The 21,751-nt window shown below is 34.5% G+C and overlaps 3 protein-coding genes and 1 pseudogene across 4 annotated transcripts; 2 read left to right on the forward strand and 2 right to left on the reverse strand.

Moving 5' to 3' along the window:
* The first annotated feature begins 1,045 nt into the window (after window positions 1-1,045).
* Window positions 1,046-4,111, forward strand: LOC145577925 (receptor-like protein 6). The gene has a single exon (XM_081635344.1). It carries the CDS (start codon window positions 1,046-1,048, stop codon window positions 4,109-4,111), a length of 3,066 nt encoding a protein of 1,021 aa, XP_081491470.1.
* A 1,088-nt stretch (window positions 4,112-5,199) lies between these two features.
* Window positions 5,200-6,522, forward strand: LOC145590834 (glyoxylase I 4-like). The gene is made up of 2 exons (XM_081647226.1): window positions 5,200-5,737; window positions 6,259-6,522. The coding sequence occupies exons 1-2, from the start codon at window positions 5,384-5,386 to the stop codon at window positions 6,514-6,516; spliced, it is 612 nt and encodes a 203-aa protein (XP_081503352.1). The 5' UTR covers window positions 5,200-5,383; the 3' UTR covers window positions 6,517-6,522.
* Window positions 6,523-7,128: 606 nt separating this feature from the next.
* Window positions 7,129-7,851, reverse strand: LOC145577928 (serpin-Z3 pseudogene; annotated as a pseudogene).
* Window positions 7,852-11,058: 3,207 nt separating this feature from the next.
* Window positions 11,059-20,902, reverse strand: LOC145590845 (protein ANTAGONIST OF LIKE HETEROCHROMATIN PROTEIN 1-like). Of its 2 annotated transcripts, XR_014102179.1 has the most exons (3): window positions 20,539-20,677; window positions 17,396-17,498; window positions 11,059-11,594 (listed from the first exon to the last, which is right to left on the reverse strand). XR_014102179.1 is itself a non-coding variant. In XM_081647236.1 (2 exons), the coding sequence occupies exons 1-2, from the start codon at window positions 20,684-20,686 to the stop codon at window positions 18,986-18,988; spliced, it is 1,176 nt and encodes a 391-aa protein (XP_081503362.1). In that variant the 5' UTR covers window positions 20,687-20,902; the 3' UTR covers window positions 18,746-18,985. The 2 variants fall into 2 exon arrangements, 1 of the variants encoding a protein (XP_081503362.1); XM_081647236.1 differs by lacking the exons at window positions 11,059-11,594; window positions 17,396-17,498 and adding an exon at window positions 18,746-20,013 and having other exon boundaries at window positions 20,539-20,902.
* Between the last annotated feature and the right edge of the window lie 849 nt (window positions 20,903-21,751).

A 21,751-nucleotide genomic window follows, 5' to 3' on the forward strand; every position in this document is an offset into this window, starting at 1 on the left:
TAACAACAACAACAAAGAAATAATAAAAAAAAATTAAACAACAACAATAACCATAAAAACCCTAATATCAAATTAGTTTAATAATAATACTAATCATATTTTTAAAAATAATAACACTAATAATAATAATAATAATAATAATAATAATAATAATAATAATAACAATAATAATTAGCACAATAATAACAACAACAATAATAATAATATCAACAATAATCACCATAACACTTCAAAATAACAAAAAAAAAAACAAAATCCGAAAAAAAAAAAAAATTAACAATTTTATTTACGGGCCAAAAAAAAAAAAAAAAAAAAAAAAAAAAAAAAAAAAAACTGGAACTTCCGCCCAAAATTTCCGGAAGTTCCATGGAGGATCCGCCTGGAATTTCAAGATCCTCCATGGAACATCCGGAAATTCTGGGCGGATGTTACTTCCGCCCAAAATTTCCGGATGTTCCATGGAGGATCCGGAAATTCCAGGCGGATCCTCCATGGAACTTCCGGAAATTTTGGGCGGAAGTTCCAAAAGATCCGAATTAAAAAAAAAAAAATACCTCGTCTCCACCATCGCCGCCGCCGCCGCCTCCAGCGCCGCCGAAGGTCCTCCCTCCGAATCTCAGCCTAATCCGCCTCGAATCACCCATTTTCTTTTGTGTTTATGATGATTGTTGTTTTTTTAAAAAATGAAGAACAATTTTTGAATTTTTTTTTTAAAAAAAAAAATTGTATTAGAGAGTTAGAGAGTAAGAGAGTTAGAGAGAGAAGTAAAGAAGTGAGAAATGTTGGTCGGGAAGGAAAAAACCGTATTTATATATTAGGGGTAAAATTGGAATTTCATGAAAAAAAGGGAGCGTTACCCGGTAAAATGGGAGCGACAAATAACAACACCCGTAGACTTTTGATCCTTAGCTTCAAGTATCATGATCACCATATGTACATTCAACCAAGTGACCGTCTATGGCTATAAAAGCTACTCTCATCTCTGTTGTTATGTGCCAATAAAAAAATTTCTCACTCACAAAATCAGATATACAATTTTATCAAAATGAGTTTGGGATGCTTTAAATACATGCTTCTAGTAATCGTATATTTTCCACTACCTTTTATCAATTTTCTAGTAGTTGCTAATTCTAATCTCCCTTCCTTGCAGCAATCGAAACCATTGTGCCATGATCATGAGAAGGTTGCATTGCTTCATTTTAAGAAAAGCTTAAGTCTTGATTGCCCTGAATCATCTCATGTTGCTTTTGCATATCCAAAGGTGAAATCATGGCATGATGAATCATATCATTTGGAAAATGCAACTATAAGTGGTGATTGTTGTAGGTGGGATGGTGTCAAGTGCAATGAGAAGACGGGTCATGTCATTGGCCTCGACCTTAGTAGTAGTTGCCTTTACGGCACCTTCCCTCACAACACCACCCTTTTCAGCCTTATTCATCTCCATCAGCTTGATCTTTCTTATAATAACTTCAATTATTCTCAAATTCCCTCTGACATTGGTCGTCTATACAAGCTCACACATCTCAATCTCTCCAGGTCAGTTTTCAGTGGACAAATACCATTAGCAATTTCAACATTGTCCCATCTTTCTCTTCTTGATCTTTCCTTTAATGGCAATCCTATTGTTGTCAATGAGGAGTTAGATTTGAAACTTAATGATTTGAGTCTAAAGAAGTTGGTTTATAATTTGATTAGTTTAACCCATCTTTATCTAGATAGGGTTGATATATCAACTAAGGTACCCCTCATCTTAAGCAACCGAACTTCTTTAAAGGCTATTTCAATGAACTACTGCAATTTGTTGGGTGGATTCCCAACAAATATTTTCCACTTACCAAATCTTGAAGTAGTGTCATTGACTTTCAATCCTAAATTAGGAGGATATATTCCTGAATTTTATTCTAACAGTCCTCTTCGTATATTATACGTTGATGGAACAAAATTTTCAGGAGAGTTGCCAGCATCGCTTGGAAATCTTGTTTCTTTGACTGAATTGGACTTGCAAGAAAGTGAATTCTATGGAAAAATTCCATCTTCAATAGGTAATTTGACAAATCTCACTGTTCTAAACCTAGACCGCAATCATTTTAGCAATGATCTTCCTGATTCTATCATGAACTTATTGAGCCTTACTTTCTTAGGCCTTTCAGACATGTCGAATGTTGGGAATACTAGAATATTGAAATCTTGGTTGCCTAAGCTAAACTCACTCACTCAACTACGCCTTAGCCAAATGAATTTAGGCAATGACATTTTACCTTCTTTGTGTAACTCTACTAGGCTCACTCTTTTGGATCTTAGCAACAACTTGTTAACAGGCACACTACCAAGTTGGTTTGTAAACCTAACCCAACTAAACACCTTAGAGCTATATGGTAATCAGTTTCAAGGTCCAATCCCACCCTGGATTTCTAAACTTGTGAATCTTAGCTCATTATTATTGTCATTTAGGGACGACTCAGTTGCCAAATTTGATTCATTTTTTACACTCCCAAATCTTCGTAATTTAATGTTGGCTGGTGTTAGCTTAACCTTTCCTCGAGATCTAAACACCAATTCATCTCTTTTACAGTTAGAGATTCTAATTCTTGATTCATGCAACTTGACTGAATTCCCAGAGTTCCTACATTCTCAAGGTGAGCTAAAAGTATTATCTCTCACAGGGAACAAAATCAGAGGTGATATTCCACAATGGTTAGTAAACACAACTAGAGAGAATCTCTTGATCTTGAACCTTTCTAATAATCTTTTGACGGGTTTTGAACAACCTGTAGTTTTCATCCCATGGTATAATTTGCAAATGCTGGATCTCAATGACAACAAGTTAAGAGGTCAACTTCCAACTCCTCCAAGCTCCACACAAGTTTATCAAGTCTCAAACAATCAATTTGATGGAGTTCTTCCTAGTCATATATGTCATGCAACATCTTTAGTTTACCTTGACTTATCTAAAAACAATCTTATGGGCAAGATTCCGAGTTGCATTAGTCATCAGCTTAGTGATTCATTGCAAGTATTAAACATACAAGGCAATAAATTTAGTGGTGCCATTCCTCAAATGTTTCCAAAATCATGCAATTTAAAAATGATCAATTTAAGCAAAAATCGATTTGAGGGAAAGCTCCCGAAGTCCTTAGTCAATTGTACTTTGCTTGAGGTACTTGACATAGGAAGAAATCGTATTAATGACACTTTTCCATCGTGGTTAAGAAGTCTTCCCAAGTTGCAAGTTCTTGTCATGAGGCACAACCATTTCCATGGGAAGATGACAACTCCATTGCTTAGTCCAACGGTTCATGATTTTCATCACTTGCGTATATTTGACTTGTCATGTAATTCTCTATCTGGTAACTTACCATCTATGTATCTTCAAAGTTTGGTTGCAATGACAGTTTCAACTGAAAAGTTGTCAAACTCATCCAACTCTTTTTTTAGGTTTTATTTTAGGATTGGGTATAATGACTATGGGTTCTATGGTGAGAAATACAATTACGTTGTCACTATTACAAATAAGGGGAGTGAAACGTTTTACACAAAGATATTGAATGTATTGCGAGTGATTGATTTCTCAAGTAATAAGTTTACTGGTAGAATCCCTATGATAATTGGAAATCTTAGAGGACTTCAAGCACTTAATCTATCCAACAATAATCTTGATGGTGGTATCCCATCTTCTCTGGCCAACATTACAGACCTCGAGTCCTTAGACCTTTCGCAAAACATGCTTTCAGGAGTTATCCCTATGGAGTTGACAGTGTTAAACTTTCTCGAGGTCTTCAATGTTTCACACAATCGTCTAGTTGGACCAATACCTGAAGGAGAACAGTTCAATACTTTTGACAATAGTTCTTTTGCTGGGAACTTGGCATTATGTGGAGCTCCATTGTCTAAGAAATGCAAGAAAGACTCAATTCCATCATCACCGCCACAAAAAACAACAAATGATGAAGAGGATAATGAGTTGATTGATTGGATCATCAGATCATTGGGGTGTGTAAGTGGATTTATAATCGGCTGTGTCATTGGGAAGATCTACGTGGTTGATCGACATCATGATTGGTTTATGGAGACTTTTGGAAGGAGATCAAAAAGGCTCTGGATAAATTGAAGAAAAGTCTAACCAAGCCTTATTACTTCATTTATCTAGGCCTTTTTCTCTGTTGCAAAATAGTTTTTGTACTGTTTTTATTGTATTTTTTTCCAGTAGCTTGTGTCATCCCGTGTGTAATTATGTAATATATTGCTAGTTGTATGAATAAGATAACACCTTATGAGACAAGAGTATTGCTCATAGAGGTTTCCCTAGTGTTTTGCAGGGTGTGATCGAGCTTTATATCTTTATTGTTTGATTTTCAATGTTAATGTTTGACTTATAGTGAAGATTTAATTAACAAAATTATAGTTTAAGTTTTTTTAGTTTTGTTTCCCAGTAATTTGCATGGTATCGTTTAAGAAGCATGCATGGTTTATTACTTTATTTTTCTGTATAGTTTTGGTGCTTTATTTGTTTCGTGTTTTTTGTGGTTTAAAAACATAATTCTCTTGGTTTATTAATCATTGTCATTATTTATTTACTTTTGGTATAACAATTTCTTGAAATCATTCCTCCAATTCTCTTAAAAACTTGCAAATTGAATATGGTAGATTTGAGTGAAAAGCAATTGGAGATGATAAACGAACCTATAATGGCTAAATCATTAGAAAATAAGTTCCCAAACATGGTTCAGAAACCTGTTAATATTCTCATTTTGGGTCATATACAATAATTTTTCAGATAATAACACGCTAAGGAAAACTTATGGCTTTAGATTTTCGTTCATTCAATTCTTTTCAAATCAATGATTTATCATACTACCAAAATTCAATGATTTCCCAACAAACGCATATACATACATATTATCTTTACATATTTAACTCAATCACTTAAATTTTGAACGGATTAAAGTGATACTTTTTAGAAACACGGAGGAAGTTTGAGAAAATAAAAAATAGATGAGAAGTTATGGACTGATAAGGTAGTTAAAGGAAATAAAAAAATAAAAAATCACTATTCGAGCAAAAATACGTCCAACACTAGAAACTTACAATAGTAGGGCTACTTCAATATGAAGTAATCCAACTTTTGCACGATTGCAAATGCACCGCCATTAAAGACACATCATGCCAAACTTATAACTGTCCTCCTGAAAATCCACCACCTCATCATCCTTGATGCACTTCCTACCTCCACGTGTCACTTCTCACCTTCTTCAAGTCAAAAGGAATAAATAAATCATTCATCCTTTAATACCCTATATACTACTATACTAGTAACTAAACCACTTTTAATTACCTTACTTAAAATAAACTTTGAGCAAATTAATTGAAAGCTAAGAAAAGCATGGGAAGCAATCAACAAAGAAGAGAGCAAGATAATGAAAGTGTTAGGAAGCAAGAAGAAGACGAGAAGAAGCACGACCACGAACATGACCACGACCACGACCATGACCATGATCTTCCATCGATGGCACTAAACCATGTGTCAAGACTATGTAGATCAGTGGAAGATTCATTAGAGTTTTACACCAAAGTTTTAGGGTTTGTTAAAATTGAGAGGCCTCAAGCTTTTAATTTTGACGGGGCTTGGCTTTTTAATTATGGTGTTGGTATTCATTTGGTTCAGTCTAAGGATGAAGATCGTTTGCCTTCGGATAAGACGGCGTTGGATCCCATGGACAACCACATCTCCTTTCAGGTATCGTACGTTATTTTTTGACATCTTTTTTTATTCAAGTCAAGGAAGGATCTTTATTGAGACTCATAGCGCCATAGTAGCCTAAAGGCTATTGAACACAAATAATACATATCCTTAGTTCCTATTTTTCTGCCCCATTCTAAAAAATTGAGTCAAATTTTACAATCTTTGACCATAAATTCTCATTAATTTATAAAAGATAATATAGTCAAGTAGGGTATTGTTGGATTCGTCTCATTGTATATATTATCTAATATCAAATTTTTATCTATGTAAAAATGAAGTTATACGTGTTTTAATACGCGCGTTGGAGAGTCAAATGGAGTAAAAAATAGGGACAATTAGTAATATATTGTCTTAATTTAGTTATGGATAAAATAATGTTGGGTTCACAATATCTATACATTTTGGTTCAAAATCCGCCACTGATTATTTTGAGTGATGAGTTGTTCGATTCTATTTTATGTCGGTTTTTTCTATTATCTATTGAGTCATTTAATTTTATAATGTGGAGTATGTAGTGTGAGGATATGGAGGCAATAGAGCAAAGACTGAAGGAATACAATGTCAAGTACATGAAGAGAACGGTGGATGACGAAGAGAACAAGACGTCGATCGATCAGCTATTCTTCAATGATCCAGACGGATTTATGATAGAGATGTGTAATTGTGAGAATTTAAAGCTTGTACCAGCAGGGTCTATGGGTAATATTAAGCTCCCATGTGACCGTCATAACCCTCCTATTCAGCTTCGAAAAGATGATAATGGTACAAATTAGAGACTTAAATTTTTATTAAGAAGCAAGGTTCATTGTTCACTTTATTTCTTTCATTTTTTTCCAAGGAAAGGAATATGTATCTCATTTGTTGGTTTCATGATGGTTATAAACAAGTTAAGTTGTTTTGGTATTCAATTTTTTGCCTGTTTGGGATTAAAGCTTTGAATATTATATTTTGGAATACCTTCAACTAGATGTAGCTATTAAATTATTTATCGATCATACACCAATTACAAGCCTTAACCTAAGTAAACGACTTAAAGGTTACAGAGCTAAAAGATAGTACAATAACTCGTACAAAGATAGTGTCAATAGTTAATTACATACAGTATAAATTAGTTCGGTTCAATAGGCAATAATGCAATATAGAAACATTAAATTTAATCAGAAATTCAAATCAAAAATTAAATTCTCCAAAGTTCAAAGCATTAAACTTATGATTACCACAAAGCACCAAAATCAATCCTTTCAAAATAGTGAAAATACAGTTTTTTTTAAAAAAAAAATTTGAAAATAGCTAGTAAAATTTTAAACAAGACTTAATCCCTTCCATGGCAGTAAGTACTAAGCAGCATTATTGCATCCATAAGTGATGATTTTGCTATGTTAATCCTAACCTTGTAAAGGATTAAGAACTGTGCCAATGAAAAGTATCGCACCCGAATAATCATCCATAATCATGAACAGAAAAGGATGATCAGCCACAAAGTTAATAGGGGGTGGAGGCGTTCTAATATCTAAACCTCCACACAGAAATACGGCCTTAGTGAAAGCCACGGCTTTCGTTCCTACTTCGTCGGTTTCGACCCGACACTTCTGAATCACGTCCGAGATATAGAGTTGTTGCTCATCACCCGAAGTAAAGGACTCTATAATTTTACCAAGATCCTTACAATCCACATCAAACGGCAGTGTCAATCCCAACTTTGTCATAGGCTGGCGAAGTGAATGCTCGCATTCAAAATCAAATTTTGGAATCGAAAGGTTGTCAATTTGTTCATACTTAAGCTTTATCTTGTCCTTGAACATACTTAAATTCATTTGTATCGTGTCCAACAAATTCGACAACCCGTCCTTGGTGTCCGGGAGGAAGATGTACATAGAAAAGCTCCTTTTTGTTTCGCCCTTCAGGAATTCCTCCTCTTCTTCATACAACATCCTTAGAACTTGACATCCCTCAAAGGTTCCGTAGTCGTAGTGCGTGTAAGTTTTGTTTATGAAGGGTACTTGAATTTTTTCTCCATTGAGCAAGTAAAAGACTTCATCTTTTGTGTATTCTGGCTTGAATTTCTTAACCCAAGTTCCTTTGAAGTACAAAGCATTTACCAATAGCATAACTGTGCTACTAGAAAGGGACTCGTTTGTGATGAGTTCTTTTATCAAACCTTTTGATTCTTTTTCAGCCCATAAGTTTACTTCTTTTACCACTTCATCAACCTTCAAATTGAAAAAATAAATAAATAAATAAATAAATCCATAAGCACATATATTTTTTTTTATTGCAGCATGAGTGATTTTATGTTTGTCAATGCATTACTTTGGCTATAAAATCTTTAATTTTACTTTTGTAAAAATTATAAAAAGTTGATATTTACAAGATAGATTTTAAGATGAACCTAATAGATTGTACATGACAATAAATTTCTTGACGAATAAATCACAAAAGAAAGTCATCAAAGAAGATTATGTGAATAGTGTTAAAGTCTTAACGGTGCAATAAAATAAAAACAAAATAAGTAGGTCAAATTTTTGGACGTATTGGTAACGGATAAAAACTTAAATTTATTAAGCATAAAATACACAGTATAATTAAGTGAAAGTCAGGCGAACAAAACTTAAATACTCAATATTTACATATTACTGTAAAACAATTGTACAAAGGTTATAAGATGAGTATGTACCTGATTCACAAAATCAACAGCCTTAGACTCAGCTTTGTACAAATCCCTCACAACCTTTTGGAACGACGCATTTAGGGTATAGATTAGATCAACCCATAATGCATTGACGGAAGATAATCCTAGTTCATCATCCTTAGCTTCTTGGAGGATACCGGCTAACACGGACGCCCTGGTCATAAAGTCATCCACGCTACCACACCCGAGAAGCTCCATGAGCTGACCTAGCGTCGACCCCTTTGCACCAAGGGCAATCATGTTGAGCAAGACGTCCATCGAAAGTGGGGAACAAACAACATTCTTAGGATTATCAATGGTAAGATTTTCTTGCAAGATGTTGTTGGCCACTTTTAAGCTGAATTTCATTGCGAGGCGGATGTCGTGGGAAATCCGGCAGTACCGACGGTGCGTGGTGCACTGTTTTTTTTCCACATGTGTGAAATCCTCATCATTGAAATCCACCATGTCTTCGGAGTCGAAGTTGTTTGCAGTCAAATTCTTCGTCATGATGTGTTTAAATTTTGGGAAAACCCTGATGAATGTATTTTGATACTTTTTTTTTATTATTATGTTTTACTTTTGAAACTTTAATTGGAACTATATATGTATTTTTTGTTACACACTCCAAATTGAATATATCCTCATTAGGAAACCTAATACAATAAGGATACAAAATATGTACGGAGTAGTATATTTCAAAATAAAATAAAAAAAGTACCATATATATACTGCACATATTATATCTTTTTTTATTTTTTAATATTAAAAAATTACACTATTGACCTTTGTAGCGGACAGGAATCACGGATAACTTAACGGCAAAAGGGGTAGGGTAGTAAAATACAGCTTAAAAAAATCATATGACAAACGGGATCAAAAGAGAATGAACAAATGTACTAGTATGATGTTGGCACTCTCAAACGAACGATCAACTCAAAGAAATATGGTGTTGGCACTCTCTTAGTCTCTTTCAGGATGTAAAAGTAAAAGTCATCACTCCAGTCCTAATAAGCAACTAAGCAATACTCAACAATAAGCAACTGAGCAAGAAATCAAACCAACATGCATAATACAACAGCTTAAAACATATCAGATGCTGCAGCGCAGTCGCAGATAGTCAAGTTACATTCCAAATATACAGAATACCCCTTCGAAGAGGCTCAAGGGCCAATGACCCCCTCCCCAGATTCCCCACCCCCCCCCCCCCCCCCCCCCCCCAAAAAAAAAAAAAAAATTAATTAAAAAAAAAAAAAAGAAAAAAAAAGAATTGGACATGGTACCCCCTGAGGTATCAACAAACTTGCACGATTGCTCTCCATAACCCAAGTCATGGTGACCAGAAATAGCAATATCAGAGAGCAATTTATCACTACAATCAATCATAATGTTGTGGAGTAAACAACAAGCTAAGATTATGCTGGGTAGCTTACTCTTATCGGGCCTCCACATGACCTTGCTAAGAATTCTCCAACTTCCCTTCAAATATGATAATGCCCTCACTGCCAAATACCTTGCAGCCTCATGTGCCTCCTTATATTTTGAGTTCATGAGGGTAGAATCTTGGTTGTCATAAGGGATCATGAGCCAAGGATGAAGAGGGTAGTAAACTCCACCGACAATGTACTCTCTGATCTCTACATCATCTAACCTCAAAATATATACCGGTCATATTACTCCATCCGTTTTATAATATTAGTCCCATATGGAATCAATCACATAAATAAGAAAACAATAATGTTTGGAATCTAACATTTTAACTTTTTTGATTTTTTATTGGGAAAACACAAGTTATACTTGCATAATTTAAGGAAAAAATTTCCTTACTTAGAGTCATGTCATCACTCCACAATCAATTAATTCCAAAAAAATCAAGTTATAAATGAAATATATTCAATATGGGTAAATCTTTTTAAAACGCCAAAAATAATATATGGGACTAAAATTTTGAAACGGAAGGAGTATATTTTTTTTTTAGTACACCATTGACCTTTATAGTGGACAGGAATCACGGATAGTTTGAGTTGATCGTTCGTTTTAGAGCGTGCCACCGTCATACAAGTACATTTGTTCATTCTCTTTTGATCCCGTTTGTCTTTTTTCCCTGTGCATCACTATTGATTTGATCTAGTTTTTTCTTTTCTTTTTTTCAACTTGTTTTTATTCATATTTTCAAACTTTTACTTTTCAAAATTATTTTGGGATATATTATTGACCCACATTGACCCCTTTCTAATAATGACCTCGTTTCCATAAAAAATGGAAAACCCTGTCATATGATTTTTTTTTTTTTTTATTACGAAGTTTTTTTTTTTTAAAAAAAGTTGTATTTTATTACCCTAATCTGGTACTTTCTTTCAGGATGTAAAAATAACACTTTGTTTGGATTAAAGGAAATGGAGGGAAAAAAAAGGAAAGGGAAATAGAGGGATTGATTATCTTTCATTTGAATAACAAATAAGGAAGGAAAAGAATTGAAGGGGAGAGAAATAAAAGGATTTAATTGTAGAAAATTAATCTCTCTAACAATGGAGAGATTTGGAAGAAAAACTCATTTTTCTTCCCTCCTCGTCCTTTCTCTTCCCTCTCCCCTTCACCTCCCTCCCCTTCTTTTCTTTCATATTTTTATCCAAACCCACACTGTTAAAGTCATCACTCCAAGTCCTAATAAGCAACTAAGCAATACTCAACAATAAGCAACTGAACAAGAAATCAAACCAACATGCATAATACGACAGCTTAAAACATATCAGATGCTGCAGTCGCAGATAGTCAAGTTACATTCTTCTGTATTTCCAAATATACAGAATACCCCTTTGAAGGGGCTCAACTGCTCAAGACTGCTCTTCATAACCCAAGTTATGGTGACCAGGAGTCTAGGAATATCAATATCCGAGAGTAATTTATCAACACAATAAATCACAATATTGTGGAGTAAAAAACATACTAAGATACATTACTTAAACAACTTCTACCAAAAATTAATTAGCTAAATGTTAAAATGCAAGTATCCCTTCAAACATCTTAGAAATGCAGCCCTGCCGCTGTCAAATTTATCTTCATATCTCCATGAAACATAAAAATTAAGACAAGATATTTCTTACCTCTGTATTAGGTGTTCAAGTTTGATCCTCTAACAGCAACAACTTCCCATGTCAAACAACAATACTGCTACCATCATTCCTGAAGCAAACCAATTAGATTTATTACAGACATCTGCATCATTCTAGCCTGCATTGGTAGATTATACATCGTAGCAGCATAAAATAAGTTGCACAGTATATCATTGCTATCATTGAAAAAATTATCATACAGTACTATTGATCCTAATGCAGAGTAATTTGCCTATTCTTTATTCTTTGGTGCCTTATGATTAACAACTCCCGTCTCTATCACTTTTCTCGAGGACTTCTCTGACTAACCTAGCTAAAAACAAATGGTCTAACCCTTATCAATATATATTCTGAAAACTAAGAACTGTCCATTGTTGGCCCTCTAGCTCCTATATCAACTTCACTAGTTACTCCCTCCATTTTGATTTTTCATATATTTGTCAGTTTAAGTATCAGTGCATCATAAGTTGTTAGATAAAATAATCAATATGTGATAAATTGTTAATTCAGATACCAATTTAATCACTAACACAGTAACACCTCTTGAAATATTCTGTATACTCTTAGTCTTAGATGAAAATAACATAGAATAAAGGGAATATTACCATGTCAGGTTGTTACTTATTAGTTCTCACTTCCCAGAGAAGCTCATCACTACAAACTAATGAATTTTATCGTAAATACTAAAATAGCACTTCATAACAAATCTAATTTTATCAACAGTTATTGTAATCAATAACCAAGAAAAATCAAACAGCCAATTACACTACTCCATATATGCTTCACCAAAGATAAAAAGTCAAACAAAGAGAAAATTCAAATTCAAATTCAAAATCAAATTGATAAATACAATAGGTAGGTCAGGTACTATATCCACCATAAATTTCAAGGTCTTTACAAAGACTTTTTATGCTTTTCTCTCACCATCTCATCAATCATATTTCTTTCTCCATCCCTAATCTGTACAGTAACTTTTTACTCTCTCAAGTATGCTTTTCTAGTTTTCATATTCCCAGAAATTGGCAGTTCACTAGTGCTTTGCACAAATTCTTCAGCAATCTGTTAAAATGCTGACTTCAATATGTCCCCCCTTAAAAACTAGGCAAGTGCGAAAATTCTTAGGTTATACCTTCAAATTTCCTAGAACGTTCAAATAACATCCTTACAAGATAGAATGGATTCACACTTAGTCAGAATATTTTTGTACCCACAATCTTCAAAGCAGATACCGAAAATTCAATAACTTCTTTGACCAGCAAAGAAAATCATGCCTTCTCTTGTCTATAAAACAAACCTTTTTGCTTACTTCTTTTTTCTAAACAAACAAGAACCTATAAGTAAAAGCTGCATCATAATAACACTATGTTCATGTGTTATTTGTCATGCATTTACATTCTTTTCTTAGTTCCAGTATGTTCTCATGCCATTAAACTAAACAATTTTGTGTCCTCTTCGCGGCCATCATGTGCTGATCATGAAAGATTGGCATTGCAGCAGTTCAGGCAGAGTTTCCTTATAAACTGCGCTGTTTCTGATTCTGCATCTGCATATCCAAAGGTGAAATCATGGTCAGGTGAGCTAACAAGGGATTGTTGTATGTGGGATGGTGTTGAGTGCGAGGAGGAGACAGGTCATGTGACAGGGCTCGACCTCAGTAGCAGCTGTCTTTATGGAAATTTTCCTCCTAACAGCACCCTTTTCAGCCTCATTCATCTTAAAAAGCTTAATCTTGCCTTTAATGATTTTAACTACTCTCTCATTCCCTCTAAACTCGGCCAAATCAACAAGATACAAAATCTTAATCTCTCCTATTCATCATTTAGCGGCCAAATCCCATCTGAAATCTCAAAATTATCACAGCTTTATACCCTTGATCTTTCCAACAATGGTGATTCTTTAGCTAACAGCCAACTTAACTTGAAACTTCAGGGTCGGGGTCTTGAGAAGTTACTCAGAAACCTAACTCGTATTCAGAAACTCTATCTTGATATGGTTGACTTATCTACTAAAGTTCCAATCATCCTCACAAATCTAACCTCTCTAAAAGCTATTTCCCTCCAATACTGTAACTTGTATGGAGAACTGCCAACAAGTGTTTTCAAATTGCCACAACTTGAATTCCTTTACCTGAGTGGCAATAGAGTTTTAGCAGGATTTTTGCCTCAGTTTCAATCTACTAACCCTCTCAAAGAGCTGTATCTATTTGGCACAGCTTTTTCAGGAGAAGTGCCACCTTCAATTGGAAATCTTGCTCATTTGGAACAACTCGACCTATGTGGTTGTTATTTCTCAGGATCACTTCCATCTTCTCTGGCTAACATGACAACACTTACCGTTTTACTCTTAAGTCGCAATAACTTCAAAGGTGAAGTCCCCTTCTCTATCACTAATCTTAGCAGCCTCGAAGCTTTAGATTTCTCGAATCTAGAATTCAGGCCAAAAGACTTGTTTTCGCAGTTGTCCAAGCTACACAATCTCAGTTATTTACGCCTTGCTGAAATGAAACTAGCTACTGAGATACCTCCTTTTATTGCAAACTTTACAAAACTTAATTATCTAGATCTCGCTTCATCTCAGATAATAGGTCCATTTCCACAATGGTTTGCAAACCTAACCAAGCTAAGGCAACTGTATCTGGAGAACAATCAATTAGATGGTCCAATACCACAATGGTTTTCTCAGTTTACCAACCTTCAATCAATAGACTTGTCTTACAACAACTTGTTTGGCAAATTCGAAATTTTTTTTCATCTAAAGAATCTTCGTAATCTAGCTTTATCTCAACTCAACCTAACATTTCCTAGTTCTACTACCAATTCATCTCTTCCAAAGCTCAAGCTCTTGGAACTAGAATTTTGCAACTTGACCGATTTTCCGCAATTCCTTCAGTATCAAAATGAGCTGCAATCACTATCACTCAAAGGAAACAAAATCAAGGGTAATTTACCACAATGGTTGGTGAATACAACTAAAGAGAATCTCCTTAAAATTGATCTTTCCCAGAATAATTTGACAGGCTTTGAAAAGCCTGCAGCAGAGCTTCCGTGGACCCATTTGGAGGACTTTTGCTTCAGGGGTAATAAGTTACAAGGACTAGTTCCTTCTCCACCAGGTTCTATGAAGTTTTACGATATCTCAGATAATCTGTTGACTGGAGTTATTCCCAGGCAAATTTGCAATGCAAAGTCTCTAATTTCCCTTGATTTGTCTGGCAACAACATGACCGGACAGATACCAGATTGCGTGGGTCAGCTTGGTGAATCTCTACAGCTTCTGAACCTGCGAGGTAACAATCTCCGTGGCACGAGTTCCATAAAATTCTCAAAATACTGCAAACTGAAGATGATCAACTTGAGTCAAAATCAATTGGGAGGTGAGCTTCCAAGGTCACTTGCAAATTGTAAGATGCTTGAGGTACTTGATGTTGGAAGAAATCAAATTAATGATTCTTTTCCATCATGGTTAGGAAGTCTCCCAAAGTTGCAAGTTCTTGTCCTGAGCCATAATAAATTTTTTGGAGGCATAATGCATCCAAAACCTTACCTCGGTTTCCGCTTCTTGCGCATTATTGACCTATCCCACAATCTTCATACAGGTCATTTACCATCAAGGTACTTTCAAAATTGGCATGCAATGAGAGATTCTAAAGAAGAACAATCAGGTTCATACAATACTCTGATTACTTTCTACTTTAAGGTGGGAACAGATTTAGTAATTTCTGAACAGAATTTTGAGTACTCGATCACCATAACAAACAAAGGCAACGAAATTCTTTACCCAAAGGTTCTTAAAGTCTTTAGGGTCATTGATTTATCAAGTAATAGCTTCACGGGCAGGATACCAGATGTCGTTGGGGATCTCAAGGGGCTTCAAGCACTCAACTTGTCCAACAATAATCTTGAAGGTAGAATTCCACCCTCTGTAGCCAACATAACAGACCTTGAATCACTAGATCTTTCTCTTAACAAACTCTCTGGTGCAATTCCTCCAGCACTATCACAATTGACATCACTAGAGGTGTTCAACATTTCCAATAATGATCATCTCATGGGCCCAGTACCACAAGGAAACCAATTCAATACCTTTGATGATACCTCATTCCAAGGAAACCCCGGGTTGTGTGGAAGTTTATTATCCAAGAAGTGTGTAAATGAAGATGTGCCACTGCCACTGCCACCGCCAACAGTGAATATTGATGAGAGCAATGACGATTCTGAGTTAATTGATTGGGTCGTCAGATCACTGGGTTGTATTAGTGGGACCATAGTTGGCTTTGTAATTGGGAAAATCTACATCACTGACAAGTACCATGAATGGTTTATGGACACCTTCGGAAGGAGGAGGCCAACTAGGAGAGATAGGAGAGCATAAAGACATAGACGAGAGAGTTCAGCTCTACATGTTATATACTAGTAATAAAGGATATGGTTTGTGATGGAATATTGAAGTTCTTATGTATGTCTACTTCCTATTGTCTTAATATCACTAGCTTGTACATAGTTTGCTACATCAATGATAATATGGTACTTCATGAGAAAATTGCTGCTCGCAAGGGTTTTCCTTTTTTGTAGTAAATAGGAAAAAAAAAAATTTAAAAATTAAAAAAACACCTAGCCAGAATAAGCACTTTGCCTACTTTATCTGAATTTATCTAGCTCTGCATTACCCTTTCCCTTGAGAGGTTAAGTGAAGTTATGCCACCGTCCATTTTATGTGTGGCTCTGCATATTTTGAGTCATGGTAAAACACTAATCCTAAATCCTAACCAAAAGTCCAAAACCTTTGACAGCTGAAAAATAGGAGTAATATGGGCAATATAACATTATAACCACAAGGAGATAACAATCTTCCTTGCATAGTAGAGGATCCAAGGTTATTCCTCCACTTAAAACAAGTTACTCTCAGCAAGGTGATATATTCTACTAAAAATGTCATTCCTGAATCCTGAAGCAGATTGAACCAGAGGCCAAACCTGCACAACTAAATCTCAATTTGGGCCTGACTCGGAAGATTGAAGCAGTTTAAAAGCAAGTGAAACTTGTTGGTTATCAATATGTGAAATCCAAAACCGCAAATGAAAAAGCAAGAGTAAGTATTGTGGGTCGAAAAAAGAATGATAAGAAAATATCAAAGCACAATGTCAAGGAGAGAATTTGGTTTATGCAGAGTCAAGGAATCAATGAAATGGAAGTTTAGTAATGCAATCATACCTTTGCAACCTCATAAATTCCATCAAAAGTCTTTCCTGAATGGTTATATAATTGAAGAAGTTGTCAGTTTTAATCTTGGTACTAAATAGTCATGACCTAATCAAACGTTAGTTGGTACCAATGACTTCTTAGCACTGATAACTGATCACCATATGACCCTAAATTGCCAAATGACGATAGTAAATTAGTAATCATCATCATATTGCCATAGGTTGACAAAATGTTGACAATTACTCATAAAAAGAATGTGTGCATTGTGATACATACTAGATGCTTTCGGACAAAATGATAAACACTCCATGACAAGTACTTTCTGGCAAAACATGATACATATCAGGTGCTTTCCAATAAATGTTCCCTTGTGTTATATAATATGAGTATCAAAATAATAAAGAATACCCTTATGTTAGCAATCTTAGCATGCTACACATGAGAACAGAACAAATGAACAATCACTTGATTCAATAGGCAATGTAGAGAAGGGGGGAAAGATGAGCTATTACTAATTTGAACTAATACAATTACTTTAGATTGTTTAGAATAGTTAGCAATTTATATCAAAAGCCACTAACACAAATTTGACAAAGTTCATTCAAAGCAGGAAAATCAATATTATTCTAAAATAAATTAAAACAAAATTGAAAATAGGAAGAGAATATACCAGGATGTGGGGTTAACCCCAACCATCAAAATTGAGTTAATGGCTCTGAAATTCCTTTTCATCTCCTCCAATTATTGGGCTTTCCTCCAATGAATCTAAAACCCTAGAAAAAATTGAATTCTTGAAATTCATAAAACTTCTATGGATATGCAAGATTATGATAACAATAAAATTGATAATTACCTCAGAAATAATCAAGATATATACGATCAGTTGATGCAAAAAAAAAATGTAGCAGCCCAACTTGGAAATAATATGTAATTTTTTATAAAAAATAAAAATAAAAACAAAAACAAAAACAAAATCAGAGATTTTTCAGTGCTGCAGGCCACATGGTGCGGTAGGGGTTACTTGTAGAGTGTTACTTGTATTCTGAGATTACTTGTATGGGTTACTTGTATTTTGGGTTACTTGTATTTTGGGTTACTTGTATTTTGGGTTACTTGTAGGGGGTTACTTAAATTCTGGGATTACTTGTATGGGATTACTTGTATGGGTTACTTGTATTCTGGGGTTACTTGTACCAAAACCCCATACAGAACCAGTAACACCCTACAACTAACCCCTGACCAAAACCGATAACACTCATACAAGTAATCACAAAATACAAGTAACCCCTAACAAAACAAATAACACCCTACAAGTAACCCCTGCCGGCTGCCGCATTACGTGGCCAGTCGCATACAAAAATTTGTGAAACAAAAATAGTGTCATTGGCAATTTTAGAATTGCACAAAATAAATTCGATAGACATAAAAGGAAAGTGAGCAAACTATATTGAAACAGTAGAAGTAAAACTTTGGACAATAAATAAAACAAACAAAAAAGAAGTTTGTTGAATGTACTGCTCCATATTACTTGATAGTTGATGTTATTGTTACTTCCATTCCACAATTATTAGTTAAGCTGCGTTTCTATTCACCTAATTTTCTGTTAATTAATTTTATTTAATTTAGACTATGTTAGTTGTAAGTTGAATTTGGATAGCTGTTATTAGTTGTTGTCTGAACTTAATTTACCTTCTGGTTCTTTTCACCTGTCCACTTAGTTTAGGAAGATAGTTCAGATTAGGGCAATAAATACATTTAAGATAAATTAATTAAATAGGTCTTTACAAGAAATGATAGGGGCTGCCTAAAATTAATTTATAACAAAAATAAAAGAAAATGCTTTCTATCCATATTCTGCTCTTGTACTAACTGATTTTTCTACAAGCAACTCATTATTCTAGACTCGTACACTCAAGCTCTTACAGAATTACCAGGTGAGTTCCACTTAGTTCTTAAATAATCAGTATATATAGAATTTGAAAAAAAAAAAAAAAAAAAAAAAAAAAAAGGAACTGTAATATTTGAAATTAACAGGGTTCTTTCTCATTGAAAAGCAAGTAATCAAACAGCATATGTTATACAACAGCTTTAAATATTTCAGATACTGCAGACACTCAACTTGCATTCATCTAAATTATCTCTTATCCCTAAATTTACAAAAACCCCATTGAAGGCTTCCTAACCCCTCAACCCCAAGAAAAAAAATGACTGCCGGAAACCAAAGATGGAGACATGCTTAAGTCAATAATCAGTGCCTTCTTTATCTAGGCTGCAAATATGTAGCTAAATTATCTCTCATGGTACCCCCTGAGGTATCAACAAGCTTGCACGATTGCTCTTCATAACCCAAGTCATGGTGACCAGGAATAGCAATATCAGAGAGCAATTTATCACCACAATCGATCATAATGTTGTGGAGTAAACAACAGGCTAAGATTATGCTGGGTAGCTTACTCTTATCGGGCCTCCACATGACCTTGCTAAGAATTCTCCAACTTCCCTTCAAATATGATAATGCCCTCACTGCCAAATACCTTGCAGCCTCATGTGCCTCCTTATATTTTGAGTTCATGAGGGTAGAATCTTGATTTTCATAAGGGATCATGAGCCAAGGATGAAGAGGGTAGTAAACTCCACCGACAATGTACTCTCTGATCTCTACATCATCTAACCTCAATTTTTTACTTAATCGCTCTCCATTTTCGCAAAACTTATAAAACCCAGAACACTTCAAAAATCTAGACACCGACATTGCCCCAGGCCAACCAGTGACAACATCAAGAAACCGCATTTCATCATCAACAATTCCCTGAAGCAACATGCTATAATTATTGGCTTGATCACACCAGTCATCTGATGTTTGAACAGCCGGTAGAGTCATAAGAACATGAGTAGCATCTACCGCACCACAACAATTGGGCAACCCAAACAAACTTTGAAACTTTGTTTTGATCTCCTCCAACCGATCCTGATCAGGCCACTTAATATGGTGCTTAGCACGAACCTCCAATGACTCTATAAATCTCCAAGTGACCTGAGAAACAGTGGACTGACCAACCCCAAAAGAGGCACCAACGGAAACCTGTGAATCACCAGAAGCCAACCTCCTCATTGCAATTGCAACCTGTTTCTCAACACTTAAGAGCCTCCCCTCAATGTTGATCAACCCCGAGGGTGGTCTCGATATCAAGTCCTCTCTAACAAGTGAACATATATACTCAAATGTCTTTTTTGACACCCTAAAGAAAAACTTGAATGCCTCCTCTTCATCACTATGTATTGTTAAACCTGAAAGATTCCCAAATAACAAATTTTCTAGTCACTTAACCAACATTTTCGTAACTTAATCAACTAGTGTAATTTCCATATTATATCTTGTGTAAATCTACTATTCTACACCCTCTCAAATTCACCAACCGCGGAGGAGAACGTTTGAGGGTGTAAATTAATATAACAATACCCGAATGTAGAATGGAAACCAAACTATCCTTCATTATAGCCAAATAGTTTCATAGAAAATCAACAAGAACAACAATATCCGATTGTGGAATGGACACCCTATTACCCTTCATTATAGCTAAGTAGTTTTCATAGACAATTAACAACAACAACAACAATAAAGAAAAATTATAAACATACCCATTTTCAGCTAGAACTCAAATAACATCAACAAAATAAAATTAGAAGCAATTCAGAAATCAAACAAAGATTTCCCTAAAATTAACAAATTCCCAGGTAAATATACATCAACAAATTGCAATTTCATGACAGAAAATTAGCGTAAATTAACTATGGAAAGAGAAAATTGGTTACCTGGGGAGGAGGAGATTTTGTGGAGAAAACTATCCCACCAATCAGATTCAATGGGTCTGGGTTCAATTGGAACAACATTCACTGTTTTAGTTTTCTTCTTTAATTTCTTCAAATCTTTCTTCTTTGATTTCTTCTTCAGAGGAGCCATAATTTGAAATGGCAAACAGTTGCAGATGGGTTTAATTCAACGAAATTGCTATTGAAGCCTGGAAATTTATGTAATTTTGGAAAATTAATGGGAAATATATGAATTTAGGAAGAACCCTAGTAATAGTACTGAACTCTGAAGTATGAAGAAGAGGAGTGCTTAATCTCTGAAATTGGTTTTTTTTTTTTTTTTTTTTTTTTGGAAACTGTCACTTTGAATTTTGGCGAACTGGGTCGTATAACAATGTGTGTACTCAAGGTTTTTCCTTTAAAAAAAAAATACTTCGTAAAAAATAAAAATAGTTTAATACGGAGTAATAATAAATTTAGACCAATAATATAAAACAAAATTTGGATTTTTCTTTTTTTTTTAAGGTTGATAATTAGAAAAGATAATGATTTCACAAGGCTATAAATAAGCATTTATGACACTCAATTGGAAATTTATAGTAATAATGTGTCAGTCGAACTTAGTCGTATTTTAGAGGAGTAGCTATGCCTCGGCTTATCCCTCCATAGGTAGTTTTCTTTTGTTTGGTGTGTTTGTTTTTATTTTCTTGTTCTTTTTATTTCCTTTGGATCCTCCTTTGAATTCAAAAAAAAAAAAAAAAAAAAAAAAAAAAAAAAAAAAAAAGAAAAAGCATTTACTCATAATGTACTCTTGTTAATTTAGGATTGTATAACGTTCAATGTGTAATTAATTATTATTTTCATTGATTTTTTTTTTTTTAATTTTTAGCTTTTCATTAGATACGCATTTATTTTATTACATGTGTCAATGCACAAATTCAACTGTTAATATCTCTAATTATCACTATATATTTCCTTAAAAAAAAATATCAATATATATATATGGCAAAAGCTAATGAGCGCCCCCGGGGCGTTAGATAAGAGAATTAAAGTACAAATATTAGAGTAAAATTAACATTAATTACACCGAACGGCCCGTGATTTTGTCATGAATTACTAACTTAATATCATTTCAACCAATATAATTTATCCTTATCTAACGCCCCGGCGCGCTCGTTAAGAGAAGTTAAGTGAGATAATTATATATATATTTGAT

This window comes from Chenopodium album, chromosome 2, assembly GCF_948465745.1.
Source record: "Chenopodium album chromosome 2, dcCheAlbu1.1, whole genome shotgun sequence".
NCBI classification, from domain to species: domain Eukaryota; kingdom Viridiplantae; phylum Streptophyta; class Magnoliopsida; order Caryophyllales; family Amaranthaceae; genus Chenopodium; species Chenopodium album.